General features: G+C 40.1%; 1 protein-coding gene across 1 annotated transcript in view; it reads right to left on the reverse strand.

Moving 5' to 3' along the window:
• gtf2ird1 (GTF2I repeat domain containing 1) overlaps positions 1-18,713 on the reverse strand; it is a 36,921-nt gene extending 18,208 nt beyond the window's left edge. The window contains exons 1-11 of the mRNA XM_008296143.1: positions 18,491-18,713; positions 11,683-11,812; positions 11,242-11,383; positions 9,765-9,941; positions 9,417-9,600; positions 7,779-8,095; positions 7,085-7,180; positions 5,318-5,401; positions 4,436-4,619; positions 1,304-1,329; positions 343-469 (exon numbers count right to left, since the gene is read on the reverse strand). Of these exons, the coding sequence (XP_008294365.1) occupies positions 343-469; positions 1,304-1,329; positions 4,436-4,619; positions 5,318-5,401; positions 7,085-7,180; positions 7,779-8,095; positions 9,417-9,600; positions 9,765-9,941; positions 11,242-11,383; positions 11,683-11,808 (1,463 nt within the window). The 5' untranslated portion in view covers positions 11,809-11,812; positions 18,491-18,713. The remainder of the gene's footprint in view (positions 1-342; positions 470-1,303; positions 1,330-4,435; positions 4,620-5,317; positions 5,402-7,084; positions 7,181-7,778; positions 8,096-9,416; positions 9,601-9,764; positions 9,942-11,241; positions 11,384-11,682; positions 11,813-18,490) is intronic.
• Positions 18,714-18,903: the final 190 nt, after the last annotated feature.

Consider the following 18,903-nt stretch of genomic DNA (forward strand, 5'->3'; position numbering starts at 1 on the left):
ATAGACACGGTGCTGTGTTCTTTATTCAGCATTCACAAACTGCTGTTCCACCATATGGCCACTCAGAGGAGAAAAGCTATAAACAGCCAAAACCAAAATATTGTATGAATTAAGAGCTGTAGCTAAAATTAAGCTTCTCACAGCTCGTCTCAACACCCAAATGTGCATTATAAATTCTGTTACACACTCACACACATAGCTTATTTAAACAATTTAATTACTATGAGTTATGCCAGATATTAAAGCAACACAATTTGGCTGCATGCCACTGCGTCGTATTTCTTCGTTACAAACAAAGTCTGCGAGGGTAATGCTAAGTTTGTGCGTGGGCCGTGCTCCGACCTGCTGCTGTGAGGATTGCTGACCAGCTCGGCGGTGGTGGGTGGGATGGTAAGATTGTCAGGGAAGCTGTCTTCAGGCGTGGAGCCCAGGTCATGCTTGCCCTCCTCCCTTGCAATCTTGCCAGCAGCTTCAACAAACAAGACACAGGCGATAAACAAACAGTGCATCTCATTAGCGAAGAACATCTGTGGGGTGTAAATATATAAATAAAGACTTGACAGGGCACTTTTCTGTTAGCCAGTAACTGTAATTAATTGTAAAGATCCCGATGAATACTGTACAGCTAAATGCCCGACTGAAGAGCCTCGCGAAGCCAACATGGAAAGCGACCAAAATAATTACATTTTTACCCAAAGTTCTGTTTTTGAAAACTAGCAGATCATTCCTCACGTTAATGAAAATGCATGCTATGTTTGGGCGATGAGCCAAATTCGCTCTAATTTTCCCTCCACTCTTACTGAAAAGTCAATGTTTGTGTGCCCCAATCAGGTGACTAAACAGTAATTATTATCTCACGCACTCACTTGCTAGTTTATTAGGTCCGAGCAGCTTAAACTAAAGCAGTGCGATGCAACATCCCTGCAATAAATGCTACTTTTAAAAAGGTTATTATTTATTTTAGGTGAAATGCAGTACGTGAGTATGCTAAAAAAAAAAACATTTGTGAGCATGTTTGATAATAGGTTTTACTTTACAAATACAAAATAAGCTGAATGTCTGCTCCGATGGCAAAGAAAATCTAGAAAAAGACATTTTTCTAGTTGTTAAATGACAAATTTAAAATCCTTCCCCCCCATAGAAACCTTCCCATTCGGAAAAATGTTTTCCACATTTTCAGGTGCAATTAGGGACACTGGTGCGAGAAGCCACCGGCGGTGTTTTATTAATGCGGCCAAATCACAGCTCGTATATGCACAGGAGAACGGTATTAAAACAAAAACAAAATTAATCGCTCTCTTACCAGTGAAAATCCTTTCATCAAACATTCTGGAATACAAAAACAAAGACAGGCTGTTAGTCACCGAGTTCAAAATACCATTTCAGCTCTCGGGGCAAAGAGCCTGATGCAAACAGTGTACATGTGCAGGAATGCTTCATTAACAGCTATTTAAGCACATTAACTGCCTCTTTAAACAATCAGTCTCAGTCAAAAAAAATCACGTAATTGAGTCGTTCCTTTGTTATCATTGAATCCCTCCGACTAAAAATAACCGTGTGGTTGTGATATTTGCCTGGACTGCTTCCCCCCTCCTGCTGGCAGATGCTCCCGCTCTGTCTGTCTGCCGCTGAAACACTCTTGCCCTGCTGAGATTATAATTAATCTTTGCACACAATTGTTTCTTTAGGTCTTGTTTATTTACACTTGTTTGTGAAATCCTATAAAACAGATTGTATAGTTGGGAGTTTGTAATTTTCATCCATAATGAATTCGTCACATCACTTACACAAGTCAAATGACCTCATTTTATATTAGCTCACGGCTGAATTACATCAACGGTCTGCAGGCTTTACACAACGCTCAAGACACCACAAAACAACACATTCTGAAACGAAATAGTGCAAAAATAGAGCAAAAATACTGTCTGAATGTGTTGCCAATGGAAAGACAAATTTAAAATGTGTATCTCCATATACTGGCCATTTCAGAACATATCTGATTCTGCTTTACATCGTAGACTAATACGCCTACAGGTGGCATGTGACATTCCTCTATGTTTGTCTACGAATGTGCAAACCAGCAATAAAGTGAACCAAACGAATACGTATGTATCCAAAATCTAATGTCTTTTTTTCCCACTGTGTCATACAGCTCAATTGTTGAGCACAAAATGTTACAAACACATCAGTAAGCCGCAATTTTTCACTAAGTGACATGATCCCTCATTATCATTAACACACCCTGTAGTTATATTTGGAGTCAATCCCACATATACGTCCTGTTGCCACCATGACTCAACAAACACATTTTAATTTACATCTGAAAACACTCAACAGCAAATGCACCGTGTACGTCAATTTAAGTAATGCATGCCAGAAATGGTAGAGTCCAGCTGTTTAAAACTGAAAACGGATCTGTAACGTGCTTTTAACCCTCCAAACCTCAGCAATTTCTTCCTCATGTCAACTTTCTATCCACTATTGGCTCATTTTTCACTGCAATTCTAAGTTTCTGTGGAAGCTGCACAAAAATGGCTGGAAGTAGAGAGAACTCAGATACACCTTTTGTGCAGTACAACAAAGTTCCAATGACATAAATGCTTTTTAACAATCTAAATTTCTTTGTTTATTTTGCAAAAATTGAAGAAAAAAAAAATGGAATCCACACGTGCAACATTTCCAAGTGCCCAATGGTGTTACTATTACTGGAAAAAAACAGTGATCCTACATATTACAGATATTGTGCTCCTTGTTTCCATACTTGTGTCCTGTCTGCTCTGTGTAAACACAACCTGTAGTTCCGCCGAACAATCATGTGTCATGTGACTGTTGGTTGAACCTGATGGTTTCAAAGCTGCGCCGAATTGCACAGAACTTTCTGTTTATAACAGAATCTGGTCAGAGTAAACTGTTTATTTTTCAGCAAATGTGTAAATGAGGCATGTAGAATATAATGATTTTGATTAAAGATCCTTATTTTAAGTTTTTTGATAATGTAGCAATCGCAGATGAGTAGTTCAAGGACCATCAGAAAGGTGAAAATTTGAATATACTTATGATTTTACAGTTTCTGGCTGTAATTTTAGCGGTTAAAAAAAAAGGTAACATGCCTTTTAAACCCAGCATAATTTGGGGTTCAGATGGTTACATATTTGCATCTTTATTAGAAAATAATCAACTCTGACTTGTGTTTGTTCCACATTATTTTTAGGAATACTATCTTGTTATCATGCAAACTGGTATTCTGGTGTTCTATGTTAAGGACATTGAGGATGAAATTCTATTGTTTTTTATTGATGATCGTTAGATATCATCCCGTGTACGGATAGTTGGATAAGTGGAAGTTGTGACGTTGCCATGACCAGACAAAATGTCGCTGACTATAAATAAATCAAACCAAATTAAACATGTAATTAATGATGACAATATTTCCCTCCAGACCACATTGTTGCAGCGCCGGGCAAACAGACAGTCACCGACCACACTGCCTTTGCTGAAGCTAAACCTCTAGTATGCTCAATGTGGTTTTCATTATTAACACAAACCAGACAAATGACAAGATCAAGTCCATGTGGATCTGTTTGCCTATAATTTTGACATTAAACTGTTCATACTATGGAAATAAAACTGGGAGGCTATTACATCTGATATTATCTGGGAATAATTAATGCCGTGGTGGCTGCGGCATTGAATGAGAGCAAAATTTCGGTGTCAGTTAAAAGGAGCCACCATCAGAATTAACGATCAGTTTGTTTAAATATGATCGCAGTCTGTCAACAATGAACATGCTAAAGAAGCACATCAGGGCCTGCATCTGGAACATCCCTCAAAGACAATGGCAATGTGATGTAATTCTGAATTAATCACATTTTCAATCTTTCCTAATTGTATTAACAGTAATGAGCTGCCTGCAGGATTCGTTAAAAGATGTGTTATCTCAAACAAGGCATGGTGGCTCATTTAAATTAGTTTAAACAAATGGATGGAAGAGCAGCCATTAGCGCAATATGCTGGCAAAGAAAAGTCATTTGGGACATGAATGGAAATGGTTTACCAGTCAGCGGGACATCATGTGCTGAAAGAAGCAGACGTTTCACAGACAGATGGTTTGGGCTGGCTTGGTTGGTAGCTGCTTATTAAAAATCTTTTCCAAATGAAACTTTCAGAAGCAGTGCCATTCTGTAGTTTGCCGATAATTAAGTATCAAGTGGGTAAACTATGATCTGCACTCAGTGACTAAATTAGACTTTCATAAAAGTATGCATTAGTGTGTTTCCTTAAAAATCTAATCTTGTGTTACTTCAAACAGCCTGGCAATAAGAATATATCCCAAAGATTTAGGTCTGCCTAAAACAAATTTATTGCACAAAAATGTAACTTCTCCCTGCTGCTCCTTTCTTTCTCTTGCCAACTGCAGTCTTAAAACACTGGTTACCGTTTGACTATGAAGCGGATTCCATGGCGCTCGTCCAGGATGCGTTTGAGCTTAGGAACTCCATATGTGCACGGCCTCTTGAAGGGGATCTGGTCAGGGATGCCGATGATCTCCACAGCCCCTGGGTCGCAGGCTATTTTGCGATAGGGGACAGGCACCATGTGATCTAGACCCAGCGCCTCAGCTGGAGGCAGAAAACATTAAAAAAAAAAAAGGTTTCACACTGACACATAATGCACATAATTAAAGAACATTGTCGAGATATTCAGTTAAACTCTATGTAATGGTGTTTCTTTTCTTCAAATGGATACATCTAATACACGACAAACATTAATTTGCATAAGAAAAAGCAGCCGCCAGTGGGACGCACAGCCCCATGTAAGATCTACACAAGTTAAGATAATTCTGCCTAAATGAGAATTACACTTTAAAGGGATGATAATTGGTGCTTTGGGCTGAGATAAAAAAAAAGAAGAAAAAAACAGATCCCATGAGTCATAATGTGGAAACTGTATGAGTGCACCGCAGGTGGTTTGCTGGCAAGCAATCTTTGAGTGCCTTCAAATAAGTAGCAAGACAATGCAAATATCTAAATAAGAGGACTTATAACCAGCTGGATATTTCTTCTAGTTAAGCTGCCCTTTTGACAGTTTTCTTTTTGTAGAAATTAACAGTTTGCCGCAAAGGCATTTCTATGTATGGCTGAAGAAAAGATGATCAAACCACAGCACTGACCCCAATCTATCAACATGGATAGATACGCACAGAATCATCACTGTGCTTGAACAAATGTTTGAGGAGGCAGAGGTACCTTTTTTTAATTGCATCCTGTGTGTGATAATGATGCAAAAATCAAACTGCAAAGAGCGAGGCCTCCCTCACCATATCTGCTGTTGAACAAGATCTGAACGCATTCTCTCAATGTGTTGATATCTTCAGTTTCTCGAATGAATGAGTCCCATTTTTCTGCGAGAAAAAAGAAAACAAAGTCAAGAGCTCATGTCAATGCTTTACACGTAATGGAACACACAGAAAGCTGCTTCTTTTATTAAAGTTTACAAGAGCTTTAGCATTCAGGTGTGTTTCATTTCATTGCAGTGCTTAAGGTCTGAAATTAATCTTCTTCATCTACTCAATGTCAACTCGGTAAATCAGTGAAATCGTCTTAAAGGATTACTCTTGACATCTTAGTAGCTTAGCACTTAATGGTTAAGGGTTAGTACAGTTCAGCCTTGGTTCAGTAAACAATGCCTGGCTAATGTACATGTGAGCCTGCAAATCCCAGCAACAACACAAGAGAAGACGCAAAACAAAACACAGAAAATCCTCCTGTAGGATAGTAGATTTTAATTTCTGTTGTCTGACAGAACAATGAACTTAATAACATATTGTAGGCTGGTTGATGCTGCAGTTTGAGGCTAATCATGATGGATGTTTTTAAATCCTTCTGTTTTGTTTCTACATATTTTATGCTAGATATATTCATTAGCGTCCCTTTAATGTGGTTATTGCAAATTGTGACCAAGATATTCAAAAATGTGCCAGTTGAGCTGTAAACTGGAAAATAAACTGGTTTTGGACAAACAATGTTGACATTAAAGCTGCATAATTACCTCAAACATGTCTTTTGCATTTCTATACAGCAGTTTCTTGTTAGCTAACATTGCAGTATCGAATATTGGGCTGCTCTACAATCCAGGCTTATTTGTGTTGTTGCTGAGTCAAGACGATCGATACCACTCTCCCATGTCTGTAAATACGAAGCTTCACCCAGCAGATACAGTAGATTGCTCAGCATGAACACTGAAAAAAGGATGAACATAGCTCATCCAAAGCTAACAAAATCCTTCCACCAGCACCTCTACAGCTCACTAATTAACACGTCTGTTTCATTTGTACAAAGACCAAAGTGTAAAAACATCAGGTAACAACTTTACCGGTGTTATCCAGGAAATCACTGCACCGAGCCGAGAAGCTGTGTTGCACGCGCTCCCCCATAAACCCTCCAACTTGTAGTTTTCACACTCTTTTTGTATGGTTTCAGAACAGGACAAGTGTACTAATTATTGAGCTCCAGTGGTGCAGGCGGGTGGGTTTCGTTACTACTGGACAGTGACAGACCAGCTGTTTCCCTCTGTGTTCTGTCTTCATGCTAAGCTAAGCTAACAGGCTGCTGGTTATAGCTTCATATTAAACAATACAGACATGAGAGCATAATGAAATCAGTGCGGCAAGACAGAACTGTTCAAGTGTAACTAACTAGCAACTACTGTTATGTTGCAGCTGTAAAAAAAAAAAAAAAAAAACCTCAGTGAAGGTGTGATACAGGCAGTGAAACACGGTGACAGCCTTTTATGCACATTTGAAGCCAATTGAGAAGAAATCTGAGGAAAAAATCTTTGATGTTGGCTTGAAATGTGGCGGGAGACGTAAGAGATTAAAAAAAAGTCTGTCACTCAATATATCTGGCACACATGTTAGCACAGTGACTCAAATTATTCCAAATATACTGTAGAATTTTTGCGTGTCACATAAGATGTTTACTTGCTCAATCTGTCTAACTTTAAATATCCTTACTGATGCTTTTATGCTATACATTTAAAATACAGCCAGCTGCAGGCATCTTCGTAGTAATATAACGAAGCCTACCTGATTTTTCATGCACGATGGAGAAGAGTAGCCTCTTAGAGATGTGGATGCCAGGAGGGCTCTGACCCTGCTCACCAGGTAGTCTTGTTGTCTCATCTAAAAATGAAAGACAAATTAAATACACTCAGTTCAATCCATGCATTAAGCATTTCACTGTCTTACCTAGCTTAATTAATTCACAGCAAAGGTGCATATTTGCTAAAATATGAAAAAGAATATAAAAGAAAAAAAGAAAAGAAAAGAATCAAACCCAGTGGGTCTTGTTTGCAGTGTTTTTTAGATTTACACTTGTGACTTTTGCTGAGATTTCAAGCGTAAATAAGCGAGATTCCTTCACAGATATGAGTGTAACAAGTGAAAGTGCTGCTTGAATTAAATAATGAACGATACAATAAACTGACTTCAAAGCACGCTGTAAATTCAACACTTTATCGAGGCACACCGGAGGCATCAGTTGAAGCACTTAGTCTGAAACACTTTTTTTCTTTTTTCATACAGAGTTTTTACTTTTCATTATTTCGAGTGTTGTGTCAATCTTGAATTTTTACCTCGTTTCACTGAATAAATTCACACAATACTGGCTGAAAAAAGCCAACATTCTCCTCGCTGTATTTACTGATAACGCAGTGACTGACTCAGTGAGCCCAAATCTCATTGTTATGATCCACCCGTTTAACACGTGTGCTCAACTTACCACTGCTAGCACAGTCCTTGACCGAGGTGCTCTTGTCCGTCCCTGCTGTCCAGTTGGCCAGCCTGTCCTTGCCCAGGTTGAGAAGGGACATCGGTTTAAAATCCAGCTTGCCGTCTGGGTGGGGTTTGGAGGACATGGGCATGCCGTACAGGAAGTTTGACAGAACAGAGTTGCTGGAAGTGGCGGGACTTGATGATGTGACTACCTGGGCGGTAGTCTTCCCTGGGCCATGGCTGCTCTGTGTCATGGCAGTGGTGGAAGAGTTGTGATTGACATCGGTGCTGGGCTTGGCTTCTCGGGACAAATCTTCTGCTTGCCTGTCCAGGGACAAAAAATAAATAAATCAGAATCAAAAACATAGTACCTACATCAGAGTATCACTGTCTTGGGTTATATTAACATTTGCAGCAAGAACAGCAGCTCTTCTATGGAAAAATGTATCTGTTTGGTTACGACATCCCCTTTGATAACGTTGTACAAAAAGTCATTCTTAATTATAATGGTATTTTAGCTCTGCCTCTAGTCCTGTGCTTTTCCACGAAAACAGGCTGTAAACAGACCAAACACAAATTAATTGCAGCACGGTTACGCAGCGCTGTACGTCTGTTCAGTCTGATTATATTCAACTTCATTATACACTAGTAGCAACAGGAAATCCCTGATTTGTTGTGGCAAAAGGCATGTGACAGTTTATGTCAGTGCACACAGAAGGAACTCTTTTACAACAACATGGTTGCATTTTTGTTTTTTTGTTTTTACAGCTGATGGTCTAATTAAGACATTGTGCAAGTCCAAAAAGAAATTGTAACACCCATTCTTGTGACACAATCTGGTGATACTGACCAGATCTGCAACACTCTACTGCAAACTTCTGGTTTATTTGGAGACTATTGAAACCAAAGATTTGAAGGATTTCTGCCATTTTGGAAGAGTTTTGGTATCTGGCAATTCATGGATCTTCATGGATTGCAAACTGAAATAAATATTAAAGCCTCTTGTATATTGCAGAGGTGGTTTCAGTTTGAATGCCTTTTAGGGGCTATAACTGATTATTTAAAGTCCATACTGCACAGAGGAAATGCAGGGAACATGGCACAAATCACTGCTTTTATGCCACATATATGTGTGTAAACTACTACGAATGGCTTCGAAATTTGTCTAAAAGGCATCAAATTTGGCCCCTTTGGAATTATTCCTGAATTATTATTTTCTATCTGTACAAAATATAAAAAGGCTTTTTGCAACAAGCGTAGCTGCTGTTGGCTATTTTGACAGCTCCCCATCCAGCTGCTGTAATAGATGCTGTTAAATATAACCAGTTATTTTTTGAGGCAAACATGTCCTGGGGAGAGTAATGTGTAACCAGAGAGAGTGTTTTTCTCAAGCTGGAATAAAACCCCGTCTATCCAGAACTAATACACAACAGCTTGTCTGCTACCAATAACTAACGACAGAGGATATCAAGGCAACTATGTGCTTCCAGCCACACACAAGTATGCATCTCTGCAAAGCATTAGAGGCTACAGTCTTTGTTTCCATGTTGGCAGTATTAGATGTGAATATAAAAGATCCGGAAGCAATCTGCTATTGAAAACAGCAGCTTACAACACACATCGGCGTTGCATTTCACAGTCTCACCTTTTTACTGTGAACTGGATGCGGTGGCTCTGCTCCAGGATCTTCATCAGTGTCTTAGTGTCATACTCGGAGGGCTTCTTCAGGGTGACTCCTTCAGGCAAACCGTGGGCCACAACACAGCCGGGGTCCTTCTGGATCCACTCATAAGGCACAGGGACCAGGCTGCTCTTTCCCACAGCCTCACCTGCACGTCACATGAGGCAGTGTGAGAACTTTGCTATACAGTATTAGGAAAAAAAAAACCCTAAAGTGGCTGCTTAAGAGCGAAAATTATACTGTGTCTACAATTATCTTGAAGAATGGGAGAGTGCTTCAGTGAAAAGCTGCTTGAGTTTGCTGACTTCTTACTGTAAAGTACAGTGAAGACTTCCTCCACCATCTTCCTCAGAACAAAGATGTTGGATTGGGCGTCTGATGGAGCTCTCGGTTTGCTGTGCTCGTTATCCTTACTCAGTTTGCTGAGATCGCCTTCCTGGTCTTTGGTATGGGCATTCGCTGTGGTCAGGTTTTGCACGCATGGCACCCCTAAAGCCAAATGGCAAAATCCACATTACAGTAACAACTTTCAATAATGTTTTTTTTAAAAAAAAGCAACATGAATATTTCATATGCTTGTCTGTCCAAATGACCTATGGTATGATTTTGGAGAAAGTAAACTCTCTTCACTACTTTTTTACCCCAATAGAGTCAGTTTCTTGTCTTCAAAGGTTAAAAAAACAACAACAAAAAACAGATGATTGAGAGGCTTGTTTCTAAAAGTAATGAATATGCCACCTTTTGAAAAATAGTCCCATATAAAACAAATGAGTTGTTTTTCCCAACAGTGTGTCCAGATAAATGTAAAGAATCTCCAACAAATGGCAATTAAGAATGCAACATTACGCCATTTAGTTCAAGTGCACCTCATTTGTTGTTGTTGAAGGACGTAAATAAAACCATAAACAAAAGGTTTATTTCTATTCTATTTCTTTACTGACAAAGCAAAATTGAGGTGACGCTCCTGGTATCAAGTTGGAAAATTTAATTCCACCTTGTAGAGAAACCCTGACAAAACGAATGGGACGCCACAGTGCTCCAAACTGGTGCTACTGGTAAGTCTGAGAACAGTATTTGCTGTTTTGCGTTACCTCCCAAGGTCAACGGGTGGAGTTTAATGCCTGACATATGGCTCAGCTTACAACCTTGCATGCTAGTTTGTTTATTGGAAATGAGGGCAGCATGAAAGGGCTGACAATTTGGGTATTTCAAGTATTTCACTTCCTGTCAGCGCTTAGTGTAAAAAAAAAAAAAACTGCACATCAACATCATATTTTAAATGCCCAATTGAATCAGATTTATTATAAAATTGCTAATATTCTCAGTTAGTTTGTTTAATTCTGTTTAGGAACTATCTGGATCTATCGCTCCCATTTAAACCTCAAACTGCAACATAAATTTAAACATGTCTTTATTTAATAAAGCACCAACAGTGGTGAGAAGTACTGAATGTAGTTTTGCAAACATAATACATCAAATGGTTTTTGCTACATGAGATGTGACAAGACAGTTTGTTGATATATCATTTTATCTGATTAAAGGCAAAATGTGATGACTGCACCTGCTCTGTTGATTTGATTATTTCATGTTAAAGTAATTTTCTATTGAGCAAAACTGCAAGCTGCTGCAGTAATTGAAGCTTTTCGATGAATCTGCATTTGTGCAATCACAAAACAAAAGTGACTCAGGTGCATTTTGTGCAACTGCCTCACAGCTGTAGCTGTAATGAGAGTGATCAATGCTCTATCAAGGATGAATAATAGAAAGCAAAACTCAGAGCAGGGCTTACGGCAAAACTTGTAGAAGTCTGTCTGGATTTCCCTCCTGGAGTTGAGGAACACTCTGCCCTTTTCTGTGCCAACAGCAATCACGCTGTCCTCATGAACAGTGACGCACGCCACCTCGGCATTGAGCTTAGACATCGCCATGCACTGCAAAACAAGGACACAGGAATCGTTTACCCATAAATCATTACCAGACACTCTGAGGACGACAGCTGCAAATAAGAAGTTCATTAACAAAGCTTATATTACAGGAACAACTGCATTCTTATTCTCTTGGCATGAAACAAAATATTTAATTCCACCCAGTGTTCAATGCACAGCCACACAAACAAGAAAGACTTACAACACTAATCTATTTTTCTAATTTTCTTTAATTTGCTCGGAGCGGTTAATCATTTTGGCACAACCGATTAGGATCAGCGTGTGCTGCTGGATCTTGAACGTACCACTGAGTCGAGGGCAGACACCAGGCTGGTGAGGATCTCCTGTCTGGCTGACACCAGAGGGACCTGTGGCTCGCCGCGGGAGTTCGTCCTGATGCCATCACATGCCAGCTTCCTCATCTGAGCCATGCCTCTGCGGGAATCAGATGAACACAGTTCGGGCAGGCAGTCACAGTGAGACATAGACAAACCCTGTATGTCTTTGAGGATGCATTCATGTACACATGCAGCAGTGACCTGCATTCAAAGCAGGTCCAGCATGTGGTTTGACTTTAAGCAAATATAAGCTTGTATTCATTGCTTTATTGAGCTGGTACTGGAGGCTGGGAGATGAATTAAGTGAGAAAGGGCAGAGGCTTTTTCCTGTTCTTGGATGCTTATATCATAACACTGACAAGGCAGATTCTATAGCTATACTATAACAACATCATGCTACCATCCTGACAGTGTGAACATGTTGAGTAGGTCCCATGTGGTGAAAATCAATTTTTATTGTCTTTCTAATGTCTTAAAAACTTGGGAGGTGTAGAATAAAAACTGTTAGAATATGAAGGGTTAGGTTAAATTGACTCACCCTTAGTTATATAGCCTCCCAACTTTAAAACCTTGTGAGAATTTTCAAAACAGACACTCAGGAATCAATAGTTGTTAAGCTAAAAAATGGTATAATCCTGCCTCTTCACTGTCTGCTGCTTCCAAGTATTTCCAAACGAACAACTCCCTTGTAGTCCACCAGGTTTTTTTTTACTTTTCAGAGCTGCTTCTGCTAACTCTAAAATGTATCAGCCACAAGCAAATCACACCAAATGCTTGCTGCAAGAGTGAACACAAGAGTCTTCATGCACTCCCAGCATCTAAGGAACTGAACATCAAGTGGATTACATTTATCTTTGATGGCAAAGTCCCAACAACGATAGCAAATCCTTAGAGTTAGAATGTTGTGTGGCTAATGTGCTTACCATTAGCTTTGATGTTAAAGCACTGTGGAAATTGTAATGCTGAAGGATATTCAGAGATGGTGGGGCCTTTAAGAGCGATATGAAACCTATCAAGGAGGACTATATGTGGGTCACTGTGTTTTCATGTCGCCCGTTTAGCTTCAGTGCAACCTAAAATCAGCCAGCGCCAGCCCTGTAAACCTGTTTGCTTCTCTCCTGCTCTATGTGCTCACATGTACTGCATTTTAACACAGCCAAATTCCCAATAAAGCTGTTATGAACCCGTTAAGAACAGGACTAGAACCAGGATCTATTTAGTCATGCTAAAATTAACCACCTTCGCAGTATTTCGAGCAGGAAAACTGAAAAACACATTCAGGGGACATGTGACACTTTGAATAATTTGCTGAAAATGAGCCCCTTTAGTGTACGAGCATGGTGACATTAACATCAAACACAAAGCAGAGCAGAATCCAACTGGACATTATTATAGCTGGAGTTCAGAAGCAGAACCACCCCTCCGACACTCCTCTTCCTGTCATATGCCTCATAAATGCCTTCCTGCCCTGCACAGCCATTTGTTTTCATTTTCCGTGCCTCACCCGCCCTCCATCTATTCTCTCTCTCGTCTATCACCTCTCTTAGGATCCCTTGGGGATCTAGCGAGCTCGCAGGCCACGGTAAAGCCATTCCAAATCCTTCCCCACGCACTGCAAACGCCATCCGCCAGATGTAACTCACACATTTTATTGTTTTCTAAAAAGGTATCAGCTTTATGGTGATGGTAGGGGATCATCTGAGTCAGGAGGTTTCATCCGCCGGAGACCATAGCCAACACAAGGGCTACGTGCATGCTCTGCTGCGATAACACAATCAGATCCTATGTGTATAAGTACGTGTAAAAATGTGGCTGTATTGGAAGTATATCATATTTATGCAGCCTATGTGTTTGGAAGTCTAAGTGCAGAGTGTGGCAGCAAATTTCATTTAAAGAAAAGTGCTTTAAAGAATCTATATACAAAATTTGATGATAATCCATTAAGTAAAAATATGGATCGTCTGACAGACATTTCCATCCATAGACCCACGCTGCAAGCATACCTAAAAGCCAGATCCATCAAAAAAAAATCAGGAGTCTATGGTTTTGCCTTTGTCAATTGAGGATAACAGAGCACTCAGATGACGTCATATGAGCCTCTGTCCACTTTATTTTCTCCTTGACAGATGGCGCAGGAAAAGAGATATTGACTTTAGATGACCAAGACGAGTCCTCAGGTTTCTACCATGGCTGCAGGTACACACACAATACATCTGAGCAAAAAAACATCCTATCAATAACAAACTCTGAAACACAAGATGGAAATAAAAGTGAAGAGGCAAAACAGATAGGAAGTGTTGAAGAAAAACTGCTCGGCTAAAGCCAGGCACTATGTTCTCATGGCAACTGAAACCCGTCTCCTTGGAAACTAATCTCGGGGCATTTGAACAATGCAGCTCTGGCCTTTAATCTCTCCAGACACTGGGAACCATTATACTAGCCTCTGGCAAACCCAAACCACTGACTCAATAGAGAGAGGACAGAGAGGTAGGGAGAGAAAGAGGAGGGTGGGTGTGGTGGGGTTCAGCTGCACCAGTCTGAACATGCCAAGTCTATTGGCCATCTAAATCTGCCTCCCCTGAGGCCACAGCAAACATTAGCCCCCTCCTAAATTATTATGGCCTCGAAATAGATGGCCTCTTTCCCTCACATATTTAAAAGGCAAAGGAAGTAGCGAGGAGGAGAACGGTGGGGATAAGCGGAGGCTCAGGATAATGCCATGTCAATTGCTTTGCGAGAGGAAGCTCAAGCATAATGTCACAGTGCTGCTATGGTTCTCAGAGAATATTGAACAGTTCAGTCTGAAACTATGTTCATAAATAAAGCAAAGCACAATACCCACAAGTCTATTATGAAGTTTAGGGGGAAAAAAAGGAAAGATTCTTTGATGTAAATCCCCCAGTTGCTCTGTTGATAGTGAATGACGCAAACTTTGTGAACATGCCAGGACTATTCACTGTGATTTCATCCAGACAGTCACTTCAACAAAAGCTCAGTTATTCTCTAAACTCACAAAAATCAATCCTCGCTAGTAGAAGCTACAGGTTTTGTTACTGTTTGACATAAAGGATTTTGTCATTTAGCTTTACATACTGTTCCTATAAAAAGACAAATCCAATTACCTGTAAAAAGCTACTGAGGTATTTTTAGAAACTATTTTGCTAAAAATCTGATTAGTAGAACCAAGGATACAGAAACAGCCTCCACCTCTTTACATTTTTATCACTTGTTATGATATATGCATCTTGCAGGGTTTCTTTTCCTGCATTTTAAAATCCTGGGCAAACTGCCCAAGTGTCATTTGGAACTAACCTTTAAGTGAATTTAATAAATCCAGTTTAAGAGGACCCAAAACGATCTGTAATGTGATGACGCTGTTTACTGACAAGAGTGGCAGGAATAAATATTTATGATCGCATAAAACAGAAGAAAAAAAAATGAGGTACCTATCACAGCTTGTTGTCACCATTTTATTGCGTCCTTTTTCATAAAGGGCAAAACATTATCACACGGAGCAAAAAGGGCAAATAAAACATCACCAATTATTAAGGCCTTAAGAATTTACACTTTCCAGATCAATACCCGACATAAGCCCCAAATCTCTGCCGTGCTTCACATGCACACAAGATGAGCAGGTAATGTTGCTGAGAAGGTCAATGTACATATAATACGTTTCATGATGACTAAGGTGGTTTAAATAGTGTTAAGAATGCACCACAGTGAGATTTTACCCTTGAACAAGGTGCTCTTGTTGGTGCTCATATGGCCCAGTATGGCTACAGGGACTGCACCTGGTCCACCACATTGCTCTGTCTCCTTGTAAATGCATCAACACGTCTTTGGGATTGTACTTGTGGCTCAAGAGGTCACTGTTATTAACACTGCACTAGATAAAAGAGCTAACACACTCACAATGAACAAATAAAGGCCTGCAGATTAACTCAATTATGTTTGAAGAAATATGTCAAAATGCAACCGTTAGTCGTACATCCTAATAATGTGAGAGTTTTCGGGATGTGGAAATTCACTGGGACTTTAAACACCCTGTTCACACACACAGGTGTTTCCAATTATTCTGGCTCATTAGACCTGCGCTCAGGTTGAAGGCTGAAGCTAAAAATCAGGTGAGATCACAGATTTCCGGAGCCAGAATAAATGGCTGCGCTGCAATCGAGCATGTCGTGTGACGTTAGATCTCTGACAGACAGCAGCAGGTAGCGGAGATGCAACCCTGGTGATATCGTGACACGACACACACATTCTTTTCCAGGGTTTAACACTATCCACTGACCCACAGGTGGTGGTAACACGCCACGAAACTGTGCTGCTAATTTTTAATGAGGACACAAGTGCATTCAATACGCTTTAAGGAAGTACACACTGTGAGTAAATCTGAATGTAAACAGACACTTTGTTTATTTACAATGTAAGTCTCTGGGGGTGATTCTGATTTAATGTTTTCGTAGTTTTAAAGCGCTGATGCTCGATAGAGATTTGCCATTTGGATTCAGCCATGACAAGCAGTGCGGATTGAGTTTTTATTTGTATTGTTTATGACGCCGTTTTGCGTTATTGTGTTTACGTGCCGCACAATGCCATCGATTCAGGCTGGCGTAAGCGGCATGTTCGAGTGCCAAATTAAAATAGAATTGAAACCACACCCAATTCTGTCACTGCGGGTCTTTAGTGCACTTTAGGGTAAATTTCTCCTGCCATAAGAAGTACAGCAAACTAACAAGAGGGTTGGATAGATTTCCATCAGCCTGTCTGCGAGTACACAGGCCTCAGACGAGGTCGAATTAGGAAAGACGAGTGAGAACACCAGTTTGGAACGTATGAAAGGCCTTTAAGACAAATGTTTTGTTCAGAACTGGCTGCTCAGTTTCACTGTTTTGTGGCCTGGCAAACAGTTGGATTGCTAACATAACTGAAGAGCTAAATCACACTTGAATTCTTTCCTACTTCAAGAACTATAGCATGCACCAGCTGACACTATATATTGTGCATTTTTAGTCATCCAATCACGAAGGATATTTCATTTCTAAAAGGAAGAAATCCAAAAAGGACAACTGCCACGCTTTTTTTCATACTTGCACACAGATTACAGTAAGTCAGGGTGTGGTTTGACAGCCATTATCGAAGTTTTAATTACAACAAACAACAACATAATCTCTCTGTTTACACCCTGTGTCTGTCTGAGGCCGCAGCGTTTCGTCACTGCTGCTGTTATGACTTTTAATTGCTGCAAAGCCACGCAGCATTCAGCGGTAAACAAAGAAACCAGAAAATTCAGCTTAACATGTGAAGAATTATGCCATTAATATTCCTTTAACTAAATTAAAGCTACATATCGGTTGACAAATTAGATGTTTATACAGCTTTGAAACCCGAGTGTGATGTTAATGTATTACGAAGAGAAGCAAATATGTAGAATAACAGGAAGCAAGCACATTATCATAGTCTCTTTTGTCCATTTTTATGGAACCGCTTTACAATGGATGCACTTGTTTTGATAGTTTATAGGGCTATTTGAGGCATCAGGCCATTTGAGCATAATAATAGAAGGTCTAAATAGTCAAATTGCTTCTTTTAACAATTCCAAACAGGATAACCCCATTGAAATGCCAGATTACACGGCACATACAGGTCTGCTGCAGCAGTCTGTTGTGATGAGAGCTTCTGGAAAAAGCTGGCTACAGAATTAAGTTCACATCACAGGAGAGTGGAAAGGAATTGTTTTGGAAAGCTGGACCCTGGAGAAAAAAAAAAACCTTGAAACCACAGGATATGAGACATGGGTGCAATAAATAAAAATCAAGGTCTGTTCTTTCAAAAAAAAAGAAAAAAAAAGAGAGAGAGAGAGAGAGACTGTGTGTGCAATCTGGTTTCTTCTTTCTTGTCTTTTGAATTCAAGTCTCCAGACAGTTCCAGCTGACAAAGTTTTCCTCCAGTCAGCTGTTTTCTTTTTTTTTCTCTTTTTTTCAAACTTTAACGCGTCTTGTAGAAACTACAAGCACAGACAGCTGAGATTAAAATGAGGAGCAAAATATCACTGTAATGCTGTCTGGCTTCAGAGTCACTCGTGTTAAATACTCTGTCTTATTTACGTTTGTCTCTTCGATTATGCGATGCTTTAACAGTTTGACAAAGACCGACCCTGTGACTTTTAGATGAGACTATCGATAGTTGTCAATAGCATTGCTTGTTTCTTGTGCAAGTTTACTGCACCGCATTACAGCGAAACGAGGCTGGAAATAAATCAGCAGTGCTCGTATTATTCGCTGAAGTTTAAACGTGTCGCCTGCTTTCTCGTTTGCTGTTTTAGCTAGCTGGCTTTGTTGTACTAGCTGGGTAACCTTCTAGTGAGTGATAGCACTACATGGGGGGATAATTTAACAAGCAGCTGTATTTCAGTCATAAATAAGGGCTAGCACCCCACTCGCAAGGTTACAGGGAGGAGTCCACGTAGACCGAATCAACTGCTAACTAACAGCACCCCTTTCTACGCAACTTAACATAAATCTAACTAATAAACGCTGGCTAATTAGCTAACGATAGCATAATAACGTTGAGCTAGCCGACTAGCTAGCTTAAACTCGTTAGCGCTAGCCGTCTTGCTAGCTAGCGCTAGCACTTTCCTTTCATCTCCTCCCCCAGTTCCGAAATTAGGTTATAATCTGTAATTTCTCAACGCACACACACAAAAAGCGACGCCCCGCACGAAAACACACAACATAACCCCGCGTAAATATGAAAACAGACAGCGAAATCTCACCTTAATTAGCGATTAAATAGCCTTGTTGCTGCTGTCAATCCCGGAATAGGTTTATTCCCCCGTTTTAATCCATCAGAAACGCTCACAATTCCCATCCACAATGTAGCCGCGCCGTCTGCTAAAACATCGTAATCCGGAGCATCGCACTGACGACCTCGACCGCACGTCTTAATGTCTATTATTTGTGTATTTTTGCTTAGTTTATTTCTGTTTTTCCCTTAACAGAGCAGGGTGTCCCTTTCCCCTTTCTTTGTTCTGTAATCCAGTAAAATTGAAACTCATTCGCCTCCTGCTAATCCCAGCCCAACTCAACAACAGCATCTATTGGCTGCAATTTACATACAGGATTAACGGAGGAACCTCTGGAAAAACCCCCCGGGGAGCAAAAATTTACACGGATAAAATTATATATA

Source organism: Stegastes partitus, unplaced genomic scaffold (assembly GCF_000690725.1).
Source record: "Stegastes partitus isolate 25-593 unplaced genomic scaffold, Stegastes_partitus-1.0.2 Scaffold1103, whole genome shotgun sequence".
NCBI lineage: Eukaryota > Metazoa > Chordata > Actinopteri > Pomacentridae > Stegastes > Stegastes partitus.